Below are 14,404 nucleotides of genomic sequence, written 5' to 3'. Positions count from 1 at the left end.
ATAAAGCTTTTATTTACGAGCATCATTTTCTCAAGTCTTCCTGATAATGGTTTTCTCCAACCTTCCTGGGGTTGTTGGTATTATGCATTCCAATCAGGTCACCTGAGAGCTTGGGGGGAGGAGGATGCTTTCCTCATTTGTCACTGGGTTGCTGGATATGAACAGGGGTTCTCAGAGTCAGGTCTGAGGGCCACCTACATTAGAATTACTGGGGCTTTTGCTAAAAAGGCAGATACGTAGGCCTTCCGAACCTACGGAATCAGAACCTCTAGGGTTGGGGCCAAGAAATGTGGGTATTGAGTAAGCGCCCTGAGGTTCTTCTGCATGCTAAGGGGCGAAAAGGGCTGGTAGATGATCTCGAAGGTCCCTTCCACTCTAAAATTCAAAAACTCTTGTGAGTTTTCTTTTAAAAAACGGAGTAGCATCAGCAAGATGAGAGTATCTCTACAACACAAGAGGAAGGGACTTTTGGCCTGAATGAGCTAACCTAAGTAAGAAGCGCTCGCGGATCTGGATGCATATAGAAAACAGAAACCGAACAGCATAATTGGATGTGTAAAGAACCTACGTGAGCTCTCTTCTGCATGAGAGCACGAGTGTGAGAACACACTCTAAATGCCACGCAGGATCATAGGTTCAAAGGGCTCTTCACTGCATCTCTGTCTCCATCTTTTTCCTCTCCACCTTCCGACCCCTCTCAGCTGGTAAGGCAATGATCCAGGCTCTTACAATCCCGAGTCGCCAAACTCAAATTTTTAATTGGTCTGTATATACTCTTTTCAAAAATAAACTACCTACAGGCAGTCCTCTACTTTCCTTTGCAATGAGTGAAATCTTACAGAAACATACAGTACAGGAGAGGTGAACAGCAGACGTCCATTTTTAAAGGGGAGTTCCATATTTAGAAAGCCCTAAAAAAATAAAAACAAAAATCAAACCCTAATTTTACTTCTCCCTCGGCCATAATATTTGATGACATATTTCTGGTATTTCCTATATGTTAGTTTATTTCGTTCTTTCTCTTTGTGACTGCTTAGAGGCCCATGGAGAGCCTAAGATTTGAGCTTTTTAAAGCATGTCCAGAGAATTGCATCTTGTACACGTTTTTTTACGAGGTATAGGAGAGCTGAACTTTTATGAGTAATATCTAATCAAGTTTTTATAAAATCAGAAGAGCAAAATGCACTCAAATCTTAAAATAATTACACAAACCTAACTGGATAAATTATACGGCTGAGCCAGAACTGTTGGCTGGAAGGCAGCGCCACCATGTGATCGCTCCAAATGTTGTCACTTTTGTTCAAGTACAAGAGATGGGACCCTCTATGAGCTGGGCTTCTCATGGCGAGTGCCACCTCCTGTCACAATAAGGTTATTTGCAAATACCAGCCTGCAGCATGGCTTTAGTCACTGCAAGTCAGAGAGAGAAAATGAGAACTGTTTATAACGCGGACATCTGATCATGTCCAGGCATCTGGATGGCCAGATTAGATTAGATACAGTGTGCTTGATCGAGGTGAGCTGCTTTGTCGTTAGGTTGACAGACTTTTGAGTGTTCTCACGTCCAGGAAGCTTGGACTGTAGCCTACAGACTTTAATGCCCAGCTCTGTCGCTTGCTACCCCATGTCCTTTCACAAGGGACAGGTTCGGTCAAGACTGTTAGACTCTGTACATTGTGTCTACTACTCAGTGATACGCCAAGTTTCGTTCAACTATCAAGGCTTGTGACTGTGTATATGCAGGCATGAGCTAAAGTTCAGAAGAAAGTTGAGAAGGAATCAAGGTAGACTATTTAAAGTTTACTGGAGTTGTGTTTTTCTTTTCGTGTTTTTCGCTCTATTTTACCATGGATTTAATAGCCACATTATATGAAATGTATCTGTTCGCTGTAAACTATCTCCTAGTTTCAGAAAATGTGGAGAAGTCGGGCAGGGAATGTTTAAATGGGGTAAATCAACGCGTCGGGAAGTGCTTACAGAAGAAAAGGGGAGATGTAGACAAGTTCCTTTAAGTTGGCATTATCCGTCCTTATTAAATGGGTGTACTTTCCCCATTGGAGGCAAGTGACTGCAACCTAACAATCTGGTGTGGGATAGTAGGAGAAGAAAAATGCACACTGGTTTCCATCAGAGACGACGGATCTGCACTCAGGGCTAAGGGATGACAAAAGTGAGCAAGTCAGCGCTGTGACTTCCACGTGACTCTCCGCAGAGAGCAGGCCGCATCTGTAAGGACCCGACTGACACTTCCCCCAGCGTGGGCCCACTGCCCCAAACAGAAGTCACATGCCCCGCGAGGCATTTTCTTGTATCTCCAAAGAGTATTAGCTTCCTTAATCCAAGAAGGTAATGAGAGGTTTTCAGACTGATTAAATCAGCTTAGTTCATACAAAGTCTATTAGGAACTACATATTCAATTAAAACAATTTCTAAAGCAAAATCTGACAAAAATCCACTCTTAAAGTAATTTAGATAATAGGTTCTTAACATTTGGCAAATTAAATCCTTCTCACAGCTGGTATTTTCCGCAGGGTCAGAAATAGGTGCAGAAGTTCTCTGGGACAAAAATGAACTTTGTGTGTTAACCCATATGCCGTGATTATAAACAACAGAAACTAGAAAACATGAGTATGAGCCTAACATTCCTATTTATTTTATTTAATTTTTCTTCAAAGGCTACATACATGCAGAAGTTGAACATGTCATCACAATGCTTTAAATAAAGTTCAAAAAATAAAAATGATCCAAGATCCATTTACTTATGGAAATATATATGACACTTATAATGAAGACAGGTCACTCATCCTTTTTCCTAATCTATCAGAAAAATATTTATATTATAAAAAAGAATTTAAATTCAGGTTCAGAATAATTTTTTTTTAAATCCTTGAGCGAATAATCTAAAAAGAAGCTGGATGTCAATACAATGTGTAGAGAAGCACGTTCCAGGCTTTTGAAAAATGGGTCTGATATCCTTAGAACTCATCCCGAAACCACTGAAGAAAGTCAGTTTAGAAACAAAGGGTCATTTTAAAACTACAGTCGCTGTGATCATGGTTGATGCGGTTAGCGATGCAATGTAAAGGGCACAACTTTTGTAAGCAGATATTGCGGGATTTTTTTTTTTACGTTTCTGAACGGAGAATTTTATTTACAGACACAGGTTGGAGGCTTGAAGTAGCCCCACCTCTCTCTGCTGGTCAATACTGAAAGAGGGGTTAAAGATCCTGGGGAGAAGTTGTGAGGCCTGGGCCCTTCTGTGAAATGTGTAAGCACGCACCGGCTTCCGGGACTCCAGAAAAAGCCAGCAGGAGCAAGCATCTTCCGAGGCCCCCCTCGCTCAGGTGAGAGCAGTAGGAGGCTTGGCGGAGTCAAGAGAGGGGAAGGGGCACATTTTTGAGAAAGAGTCTCAGGGTTCCGGAGTGCGGCCATTTCCTTCTACTAAAAGCAGTACTTCTTTGGTAACATAATACAATATATATCAGCGATTCCAAAAATAAGTTATCAACAGAATGCACTCAGAGTTCCACTTCGTCAATGTCCACATTCCTCCTGGAAATGAGACCTGCCTTGCTGCCCCTAAAGGAAAAAGGCAGGAGACAGCTGCCCAGGCCGGAGGACTATTCATTCTTGGAAATGACATACAGTGTGAGCAGGAAAAAGGGATAACTGACCAAAGTGTTTTCAAATGGATTTGGAAAGCCCTAAGTGGGCGGGTACACATACCCCAAATTCAGAAGCAGCTTTAATTCAAACAATTAAAATATCACTTCCTCTTTAAATCAGAAATACAAGGTTTCCTACCAGGAGAAAACCCTTGCTACCACACTATGCCTATTCTTTGAAATGGCCGAATTGAAATTCTGGTTAGAAATACTTCCACAGAGGGCCTGAAGACCTAGAGTGTGATTTATAGCCTGATACTCAACTGTGATGCTAAGTTTTCATGTTAGGCAACCCAACTATTATTTTCCTTTTATTGATAAGAAAAACAAAAAAGTTAAAAAAAAAAAGAAAAAGAAAAAGATGTGTGTGCTGTCAGTGCAAAATCAGATTAAGTATGGTTTTTCTCTTTCCTGGGACAGAAGAAAAACAATGCCCAGGGCACAGTGTGTAGGAATGTGTCACAACAAATAATCAAGACAGGTCTCACCAAGCTAGTATTCCTCCAAGTACAGTGTGGTTTTCAAAAGCAGTATTGTCACGATTATGCATATTCTCATTAACTAGGTACAGCAGAGCTACTTAAAGGGAAACCGATTTCTTGTGCCTCAATGAAAGGGGAGTGTAGAAAACAATAATTAGTCTGAATAAGGAAATTTAAAAGGACAAAAAAAAAAAAAGCCCAGAGTGAAAAGAACAGAGAATTTTAAAAGCAAAAAAAAAAAAAAAAAAAAAAGCAGATAATGTGACGGTAGAAACCCACACAGTCTCCCCCCACCCCACCTGCCACTTTGAGCCCTAATTGCCCAATCTGCAAGGGCAGAAACCCACTCTAAATGAACCAGCATCGGGCTTCGGCAAGTCTTCTCTTCACTCTCCCTCCTGTTAAGACCGTTTCCAAAACCAATCAGCAAAGGACAAAGAATTCTTTACAGAGTGCAATTAGTGTTTTCCACGTCCACCTTCAAAAGCATGATGCTCTTCATGGGCTAAAGGACAGAAAAAAACAAAAAAGAAAAAAAGGAAAGAAAACTTTAAGCAAAGGATGGGGCAACCCTTCTCTAAGGCATCTCATTCAGTTTCCCCAAATGTTGGCAAGAATGCAAATACCTTTTTGTGCCAGTAACTGTTAGCTAAGGCGTGCATTTCCTGAGAAACGTAATAATGAAAATTAAAACAAGGAATAAACAAGCAATGGGCATGCTGCCTGTTTCTTCTTGCTGTGCCGAGAGAATGAGTAATCCCCACGAGCTGATGAAGAGAAATTCACAGGGCCTCCCATGCTACAGGGGAAAATGTGCCCCATGGAATGCGTGGAGTGGGGGACCCCATCTTATCCACGCCAGGGCCCTTCACAGACCTATCTTTAGAAATAAAATAAAACAAAAATAAAGCAAAACAAAGAACAACACAAGTGGGTAGCAATCGTTTTACGTCCCCCCCACCTCTGAGCACCCTCTGTGGGAAATGAAGTTTCATAAAACTGATGGGTCTTTTATTTTTTCCAATCATGTTTTTTTTTTTTTTTAATTTTTAAAAAAATCTTCCCCCCAGTCCTATTGCCTGGCTTATGAAATCACTAATTACAAGTAGGAACTCTAGAATAAAAAATTGTGCGGCCTGAAGTATTTTTCCAAAGACATAACTATTTTGTAAAGGAGAAGTCAGAAATGAGACATTCATGAAACTCAAAACATCTTGTCCAAGGCAAAAAGGGCCAAGGGTGGAAATCCACTTCCTGATTCCGGTTAACCATCATCATAAAGCAAGGGCAGGTCCTCTTCTCTCAAGGGGAAAAGCCACTGTGGCTTAGATCTAATAAACCAAAGGCAACACAGAATTCTCTGTGCTTTGTCTTCTGGTTCCCCCACCCCTACCCCCACGGGCAGTGAATGGTGAGCTGGCCCATTTCCCCTGTTAAGCCCCTCCCAATTCTTTGTTTTAGGTACAGACTCAATTCTTCAGACTAGTGTCTAAAGGGGTGACAGGGTCGGCAAAGGGACCATTCTCCCTTCAGGACCATCATGGATGTTTACACCAACCTGTTCTTCGGATAAAACCTTGCGGGGCCAGCACGCTTATAGCTCCCCAGGTTACTGTGGGTTGGCCAAATTCCTAATGAGAGCCTCCAACTGGAAATGACTTAACTGAATACTTCTCACATGTAAATCTTTACAAATAGTTCACTTTTTGTGATTTTTTTTTTTTCTTTTTAAAACAGAGTTTAAGGGCCGGTACCGAAGCAAACAGGGTCTGTTTTGCGCTAAAATATACAGTGATGCTGGTTCAAGTGAAGAAGCCAACACCTCCTAGGGATGCTGGGCTCCAAGTGACAAATCAAGGGCTACTGACTGTCTGGAGATTCTGACTCCACCGAGTGGGAGGGACAGCACTGGGGTGGGTATAGCTGAGATACGGAAATGATACAATTGTGATGGGCTATGGAGATAGCAGAATGGAGCATTCAGAACTAGGTGAGTTCTGTGAGACTCAAGTTCTTTCAGCCTGAAGTTAGCCTTGGTGGAAAGAGACTATAGAATTCTTGAAATCAGGAGTCAGAAAATTTGTTGCGGAAAGGGGCAGAGAATATACACAATTTATGCTCTGCAGGCCATCCGGTGTCTGTCCCACTGGCTGACTGTGCCACGGCTAACACTGGAGCAGCCACAGACATGTGCACAAACGGGCCCTTCGAGGTGCCAGTACACTCCATCTATATATACGGACACCGCAATTTGAATTTCATGCAGTTTTCTTGTGTTACAGAATGTCGTTTTTCTTTTAATTTTTTCCAACCATGTAAAAATGTGAAAACCATTCTTAGCTGCAGCCCTTACAAAAAAGGAGGCAGGGAGGGGGGCAGATTTGGCATAAGGTTCATAGTTTGCCAACCTCTGCTCTAAATAATTCTTACATCAAACAGATGTCATTCATCTGCCCTAAAGAACCTAACCGAACTGGTGTGGGGAGAGGGTCGAACTGGGGTGGGAGGTGAGGCAGGGGTGGGTGGGGGAAGGGTCTCTGTGCACCGTGAGTTTCTCAGTCAAAGAATTATTCTGTATCCAAATCATGTACGACTTAACAATAGCCCAGTTCTCACCTCCCCTGCCGGAGGTCTTGACCAGATATGCCTGGGCTCTTTCTACAAGGAAAACCCGCCATGTCACCTGGCTTCTGTACACTTGTGAATAGTTACACCAGGGTCCTATTAACAAGACAGAATAAAAGCAGAGAGTTGGCCATTTCTAACTCAGCTCACCCTACGACTGCTCTCCATCATGCTGTGAATAAGATTTCTGCCCAGACCTCATTTTTCCAAATCAATTCTGTAGCACGTGGTACGTAATAACCCTACCGAGTAAAGGACTGCCTGCTTTACATAAAATAAAGAGAATTGCTTGTTTTTTCCAATTCAGAGTTTTATTTGAATAATCTTTGAGTCTTTAAATGTTAATTTATGCCATTAAAATATGGATTTCTACAGAGACCCTAGCCAGTTCTGCATTACTCACAAACTTCCCAATGGCATCTATCTTTAGGGCATCTATTCAGCTTGATTCAACTGGCCGGGCTGCAACTCTCCCTCCCGATTCGGCTTCCGCTCCCCCGCCCCTCAAGCCATCACAACTAAGCTGTGACTCATCCTTCTTCAGTCTTACCTGATTATTACCACTGCTCTAAAAACTAGCCTAACCACTCTGTGGCTTAATTTTCTAATGAAATACTCCTATCATCTTGGACCTGCTAACCGTGTTACTTGGAAATTTAATGAGAGAATTTTGAAGTAGAAGGAACCTTGGAGATCATTTAAGACGAACCTCCTCGATATTTTGGTGAGAAAGTGAGAAGATGGGAAGGTGTGACTTGCTCAAGGTCACACCATTGAAGGGGGACGAAAATTCAGAGTGCCTGACTTAAGGATTGCAAACTGCTTCTTCAACTCTTCTGAGGCAAGTGTGGAATTGGTTCAAAGGTGGTAAAGAACGTTGTAGCCCCATTCATAAGTGGCCATGGAACACACTTTTTTCCAGAGAGTTAGTCTTGTGAGGGAGAAAAACAAGAAAAGACCCCTGGTGACCTTTCAATTATTATCTGGGTTGAAAATACAATTAATATTCCCTAAGGACTGAAAATTGCATCGACAAATGTGCAATTTCCATGCTGAATAGCCAAGAATCAACCTCTGCAGGGCCATCTTTCTGTCTCTTTTATTTAAACTTTCATTTAAAATTCAGAAGCTAAGCACCTACTGAATTACTGGCAGGAACAGATCAGTCCTTTTGCTTAAAATCTAAATCATTTGGCCTGTGAACGTATGATTCCTTCGAGGGAAGTCTTCATTTTAATAACCTCTATCATACTAAGACAATCCTCAAAGAATATCTGATTTTTTTCTCGTTTTTGGTAAGGGGTTGGGAAACAGGAAGGGAGTGTATTTCAGCAAGACTGAGATGCACTCCCCACTCCTCACCCCACATTTTAAGACCCCTGGAATCAATACTATGTCATTATTTTATTGGGAGCCTTTTATTTTTCCTTCTTAGTAATAGTAAAGTGATCCTTATCATCAAGGGTATCTGAGAGTCAATGAAATACCATAAATACCAATTAAAAAATTGGGTTATTGACTCTTGGAATAGTTTGGGAAATAGGAATCTACCATTTGTATGTGTAGGGCTGTCACTACTTTTCTCTAACTCATTGTTAAAAGTGTAACCTGCGGTTTGATCTACCAAACATTGGTTTAACAAGAACTAGGCTGTTTTCATTGTGAAAAAGATGACTTTTTCAAAAGAGCACACAAAAGCAATGAACATGAATCATGATGGAAACAATGGGTCCACACACCTATTCATACTGTTAACATTTCACCACTGTGCGTGAATTCTCTTTCGTTCTGTGTCACAGTCTTCCGTAATGAGGAAGTATCAGCATTTCAGTAGAACATTCAATCACCTCTGTGCTCGGAACAAGCTCCTCCACAAATACAGATGTTATACATTATAAATTCCTGTTTATGAAGGGATGATTGAATATCTACCTGCCAGCTCATATAATAACATTTTTGTTATTGTTGCTCCAAATAGAAGGTAATTTTTTTCCTGAGAATGACAAATTTAAGATCAGGTCTAAATTTCTGAAATAACAGATACGATATGTATCACCTTTTCTGATTCGTGTGTTTAGGTGATGATAAAATCTCATTTTAATTTCTGAGACTACACTGCTTTTTTTAAACACACGTATTTTATCGAATCATTTTCTGGATTATAGAATTTTGAGTGATTCTGCCTCTGCCTCGTTGGCAACACAGTCTCTATCTTTACAAGTATGACGGAACAAGCTAGGAAGTAATAACTGAAAATGAAGCACTTACGTTTATAAAATACTGCTTTAAAAGATATGTGGGGCAGAAGTTCATAGATCTTTTCTAAAACGGTCGCTTCGCCCACTACAGACGCGTTTACATTCCAGACTTGGACGACATCTTCCCGGTCTCGAACACTGACACTGACTCCTATCACTTCGTCATCTGAGGGAAGGCAGGGAAAGAAGAAGTGAGTGATCACGTCACGTCTGTCTGCATTGTTTTTTAAGCACTTGTCATTTTGGCTGCAAATTATGGACTCAGTAATAAAAAGGTGACACAAGAGAACTCATAATACTGTTTCTAAAGGGGAACCGATGGACAAAAGCGAGTTAGTGGGCAAAAGCTGTAACAGTCGCATCACATTTACCCAGGAACTTAGATAAACATCACGTTCCAGCCAAGCGAATTTTCCAGATAAGTAATTTATCCTTTTTAACATGTTACCAAAGCTTTTGGACTGATTTCTTTGTCTGTTTTGATGAGACTTTTTCTAAAACGGGTTGCATAATGCTCTGTCCTATGAAAGCCAAGTGAACTCAAATGAACTTTTCCTCGATGCTTGACTGTCTTTGTTAAAAACAGCGAGCCTTTCTCCTGACTGCCTGCCAAGCATTCAGAGATCGTGGGGCGAATGGTGCTATTTGCCCCAATACTAGCTGGACCCAAACTGTGTGTTCCAAGTGGGCTCATTCTATTTTTTGTGGTTTGCTTGTCTGTTTCTTTGCTTTTCATTCTTTCTGCTCTCCAATGGTTTTCTCTGGCCACCTCCCTTCGGGTTTTGGCATTTAGAACTTCGGGCCAGGGAACCAATGACCATCTTTTAGCACTGTATATAAAGTAAGAGCAGATATTTTCGGAGTATGGCTCTGCTGTTCTGGGGCTTCCATAAATGGACACTAGAGCACTCATCTACACTGATTAATGTAGATCTTTTATTTATTTTTTACTAAATTCTGGATTGGGGGCCATTCTGTGGATATTTGAGCATGGTAGCTGGAGAAGTAAGGCTTTGTCGTACCATCATATGAATGCTTGCAGCCACTCTGTATATATTAATTTGCAGCCAAATGACAGGAGTAAAGAGTTTTGACTCCTGGTTTGCATGAGTATGGCATATTAAAGAAACACGGTCAGCTCTCTCTATTTGCATGCTCAGCATCTATAAGTAAAATGTGAAAGATGAGCATTATCAAACTTAGGAAATTTTGCCTTAGATAATATGCTTTGTCTAATTAGCTTAATTTGCTCTAAATCCCTATATCTAAATATTTATGCCATCAATTTTTCCAATTGTCTTCTGGGGGTTAAAACATTCCAGTACTTTGATACAATTTAAAAGAGGGCATGTCCAATTTACTAGAGGGGTTCATCTCTAGTAAAATAATTCCTTTGTTCCCTACTTCTTTCCCCTCCCTGGGTTGATCCTGGCTAAGTGTATATGATTTCACACCAAATGATGCCATTTATATAAGTGTTTGAAAATAGGCAAAATCAGCTCTGGTCTCAAAAGCCAGACTGGGTGGCCACCTTTGGGGGAAGGGAGGGCAAAGAAGGATTCTGGGGGGAGGGGCGCAAGGGGGTGTAACGCTCTGCTAGCTCCCTGATCTGAATGCAGTTTCAGGGACCTATTTACTTTGTGAACATTGATGAAGCCGTGCATATTACAATTTGTGTATTTTGTTGTATATATGTCACCTTTAACCCAAAATTTCCAAAAAAATAGACAGGACCTGATCATGGCTATTCCTTGGCCAAGAGAAACTTATTATTGCATCAAAAATGCTGTTTTAGTTCAGGTTTCTCATTTTTAAAAAAATTTACACCTTCAACATATCCTTGATAAAACTCACTAGCAAAACTTCTATGTGAACAGAAAATCACCAAGGAAAGAGAGAAGCCCTACATGTAGCTGACCAGTTTCAAGAAGGGCCACAGGGACACCAGACCAGCTGCTCAGGGAAACATCAGCGCCGTCTGGCCTTCGGGCAGGACCTACTTCTACACTGTTGGCCCGAGGGTGCTGTGCCTGGTGGATGCTCATTCCGCTGAGCCGTCAGGATTTCGGCTTGGCTTGGCTTTCGGCAGCTAGGCGGATCCTCCTGGCATAGCACTTTCAGAAGCGGCCCAGGAAAAGGCTGCAACTCTTACACAAAGGCAGATCCATCAGGGGACGTGTAATATTCATAAGTTGAACCAACCAGCAAAACCCTAATTATTTTAGGGTGCCGGCACCACAACAGCGAGGAGGAGCCCCTGGTTAAAGTGGGCGAGGTGGGCCCAGAGAGCCTGGCTGACTTGCTTGAGGGGGCAGAGCCAGGTTAAGGGAAGAGCTAATGGTTAATGGACAGTTAAGAGTGGACTTGCTTCCTAACTCAACCACGCACAAGAGGCCTTCTTTACTCAATCCTGTCTGTTTATTATTACTTAGACTATTTTCCCTGGTTCTGGAAACAGGAATAATTCGCACAGGAAATTTCCTCTCCCAGGGATTTATGTGTTTATAATTATACTTAGGATGCATTTTTGGCTCCATATTGTGAAGTTGCTAACGACTTCTTGTTAAAACAGAAGGAATCTGTACTTGTAAGACAATTTTATCTTAACCCAGGTTTTGTCTTAAAGGAATGAAAACTAGTGTAATAAGGAAGCAAAACAAAAGGAGAATTATTGAGACAGCAGGGCAATGAATCTGAAACTTAACACAGAACTGGTGTGGCCTGGGGAGGTGGGGGCAAAGAGTATCATCTAAGACATCTGAAGACTGATTAGCCAGTACTAATTTACCTAAGAAAACTTTTTTTTTTAAAGGAAAGCTGAACAGGTCAAGCGTTATTCCCAATGTAACCTCAGAAGCGTTCTGAAGGAACTAGCCAGGAAGAAAACACAACTTGAAAACTAGCAATTCAATTCTCTTTAAGTGGTTTCATGATTTAAAAAAAAAAAAAAAAAAAAAGGCAAAATAAAAATGGGCTTACGGAGGCTTGGAGAAATTCACCCAGTATTTGAAAATGTGTGAAGACCTTCTATTTTAGCTTCAGTTGTAATAATGGTGGGCACATCCCTGCCTGGCCTTAGGGAGTCTCTTCGAGCAGGAGACTAAGAGAGGGACAGGAGGAAGGAAGAAAAAACTGAAGAGGTCAGAAAGGGCTGTGCCTGCCTCACAACGAACTCCGCTAGACATCAAAGGCACTTTGCCCACTAGAAGAACTGCTGGAACCAGAAACCTCCCCCAAATTGTGTTAAGAGCTAAACGACAGCAAATTTTCTTTTCTTCCTATTTATTTTGGACAGATGTTCATGGACACTATTTAGATGAGCTATGTGGGGAAAAATATACGCATATACACACATATATATACCTATAACACATGTGTCAAGATGCACATGTGCGCACACACACACGCGCAACATGAAATGCCATGATCGCATGAAAAAAACCCAAATAACTTCACAGATACAAAGGAAATGTCAAAACGTGTCAAAAGCCAAACACACAAAAACAAACCTCTCCGAGGGACAAGCACAAGCCAAGCACGCACACGTGAGCGGGTGACCGGCGGCATGGGCTTCTTTACCTGCAGCAGCACAGTCTGTGAACTGTTCCCCGATTGTCGCTAACAACAATTCTTTCCAAACTGTGGACTGGCGTGGGAAAAGAATAAAAAACAACAAACAAAACCAAAAAAAAAAAAAAAAACCAATAACAACACATATATATTTTTAGACAAGTATCTTCAGGAGCTATACAAGTCACATTTTTCTTCAGCTTCGTATGCACTTTTCATGCCCATATTCGGAGCCCGCAGACACCCCCATATCACGCGTGTCAAGAGTCCCAGGAGTGACATAAACTGCACTGTTCTACGGGTAACTTTGGGTCCAAAGCCACAAAGCCCATCTCTAGTAAAACCCAGATGAAGTTCAAAAGAATGGGGGGTGGGGCGGGGGAAGAATGCTTTCCAATGTATAATGTTCCGATTTCTTTACCTTTCAAAGTGTATCAACTGATTATAGTTGAATGCTACCAGTAAAATCCTTCTCTCCCAAACCCATCCTTCTCTCTGTTTTTCTTGCGCTTTATAAAGTACTTAGAAAGTTACCCAAGTGATGAGCCCTTCAGGAAACTGGTGGTTTAGTGAACACTAGAGGTGTGCAGATTTCCAGCCACAGTCGAGACCGACTGTGCTTCGGGCGAGGACTGGATGTGTGTATGCATCTGCCTGGAAGGATCACTACGCGTTCCTGCCCACCTCCTGCAAGTGACAAACCTGGAGCCCCTTCTACCCAAGATGTACTAGGGCCATCCAGTCAACAGCCCGCGTGCACACACGGGGAACTGGACGCCTCTAAGTGTTTCTGGTTATTCCCCTTTGAAAAGTTCTTGGTCCTATGTGCCTCCCTTGCCAGAGTTCACAGGCCCTGAACTCTCCCAGAGCTGGGTCTGAATCCTTATAGGCTGCGTAGTCTGTGACTGGGAAAGTTAGAACCCTCTCCCCCACCCCCCGCCAAACCCGGAGCCTCAATTTCCTTAGGTGAGCAGGGAATAACAACGGGCTGGCCTTCCGGGGCTGTTGTGACCGTGAAATTAGTCAACAAATGCATTCAAAGGGCTTAGCATTGTGACTGCAGCGACAGAACCTAACAGTTAAGATCCATTCCACAAATAGCTGCAGGTGTGCTCTACGCCAGCTGCTCGCTACATATTAACTATTAATAATAGTGTTTATGACTATGTGCTAAGAAGCTGAAAGCAGCCTGGCTGAATTTTTAACCAAGAGGATAGCAATTCAGCACTGAGACCTTTCACTGTCAAGGATTTTATTTTCTCTCTCCTAGATGCTCCCTTTTGCTCTGCTTGTCTCCCTTCTCGAAATCATCTTCTCCATGCTCCATCTGTCGCATTGGCGGTGTCTTACACCATTTGTGATGAAGGGGAGGGTGTCGCGAGGAAGCTAGAGGCAAGGGGAGGTCCCCTGCCCTCACTGGCACGTCAGCCAAGGCTGGCCCACCGAACGCCTACTCCTTCACGATTCAAAGGGCGTGCAGTTCTTGAGGTGAGGACACTTGTACAGAGATGAACGTGTTGTTATCTGTGACTGCACAAGGCTAAGGAGAGGAAGGGCCAGTGTGCCCCTCAGCTACTGTGCACCACACGGTGACATCACGACTGTTTCTACTGGAACTCCAGGCCTGGTGAGAGTAAATCAAGAGCCTGAGAAGGAGAAGGCGTTCTTGCCGAAATGAAACACAAGTTATGCTCTCTCATTCTCTGACAATCTCTGCATTCTCTCCTTTGAAAGCGGGGCAAGGGGAGATTCACAGGCCTGGCCTGGTTGTCGGCTCCGCTGACATCTTTCAGGAAAGCCAAGT

General features: G+C 42.3%; 1 protein-coding gene across 2 annotated transcripts in view; it reads right to left on the bottom strand.

Annotated features, from left to right (window-relative positions):
* Positions 1–4,383: 4,383 nt before the first annotated feature.
* Positions 4,384–14,404, bottom strand: part of EIF4E3 (eukaryotic translation initiation factor 4E family member 3) — a 39,359-nt gene continuing 29,338 nt past the window's right edge. For both annotated transcript variants that reach the window (XM_039230553.1, XM_039230552.1), the window contains exons 5-7: positions 12,610–12,676; positions 9,041–9,196; positions 4,384–4,652 (exon numbers count right to left, since the gene is read on the bottom strand). In XM_039230553.1, coding sequence (XP_039086484.1) covers positions 4,606–4,652; positions 9,041–9,196; positions 12,610–12,676 — 270 coding nt within the window. In that variant the 3' untranslated portion in view covers positions 4,384–4,605. The remainder of the gene's footprint in view (positions 4,653–9,040; positions 9,197–12,609; positions 12,677–14,404) is intronic.

This window comes from Hyaena hyaena, unplaced genomic scaffold, assembly GCF_003009895.1.
Source record: "Hyaena hyaena isolate Hyena2069 unplaced genomic scaffold, ASM300989v1 scaffold_48, whole genome shotgun sequence".
NCBI lineage: Eukaryota > Metazoa > Chordata > Mammalia > Carnivora > Hyaenidae > Hyaena > Hyaena hyaena.
This window is presented reverse-complemented; position numbering and strand designations above follow the sequence as displayed.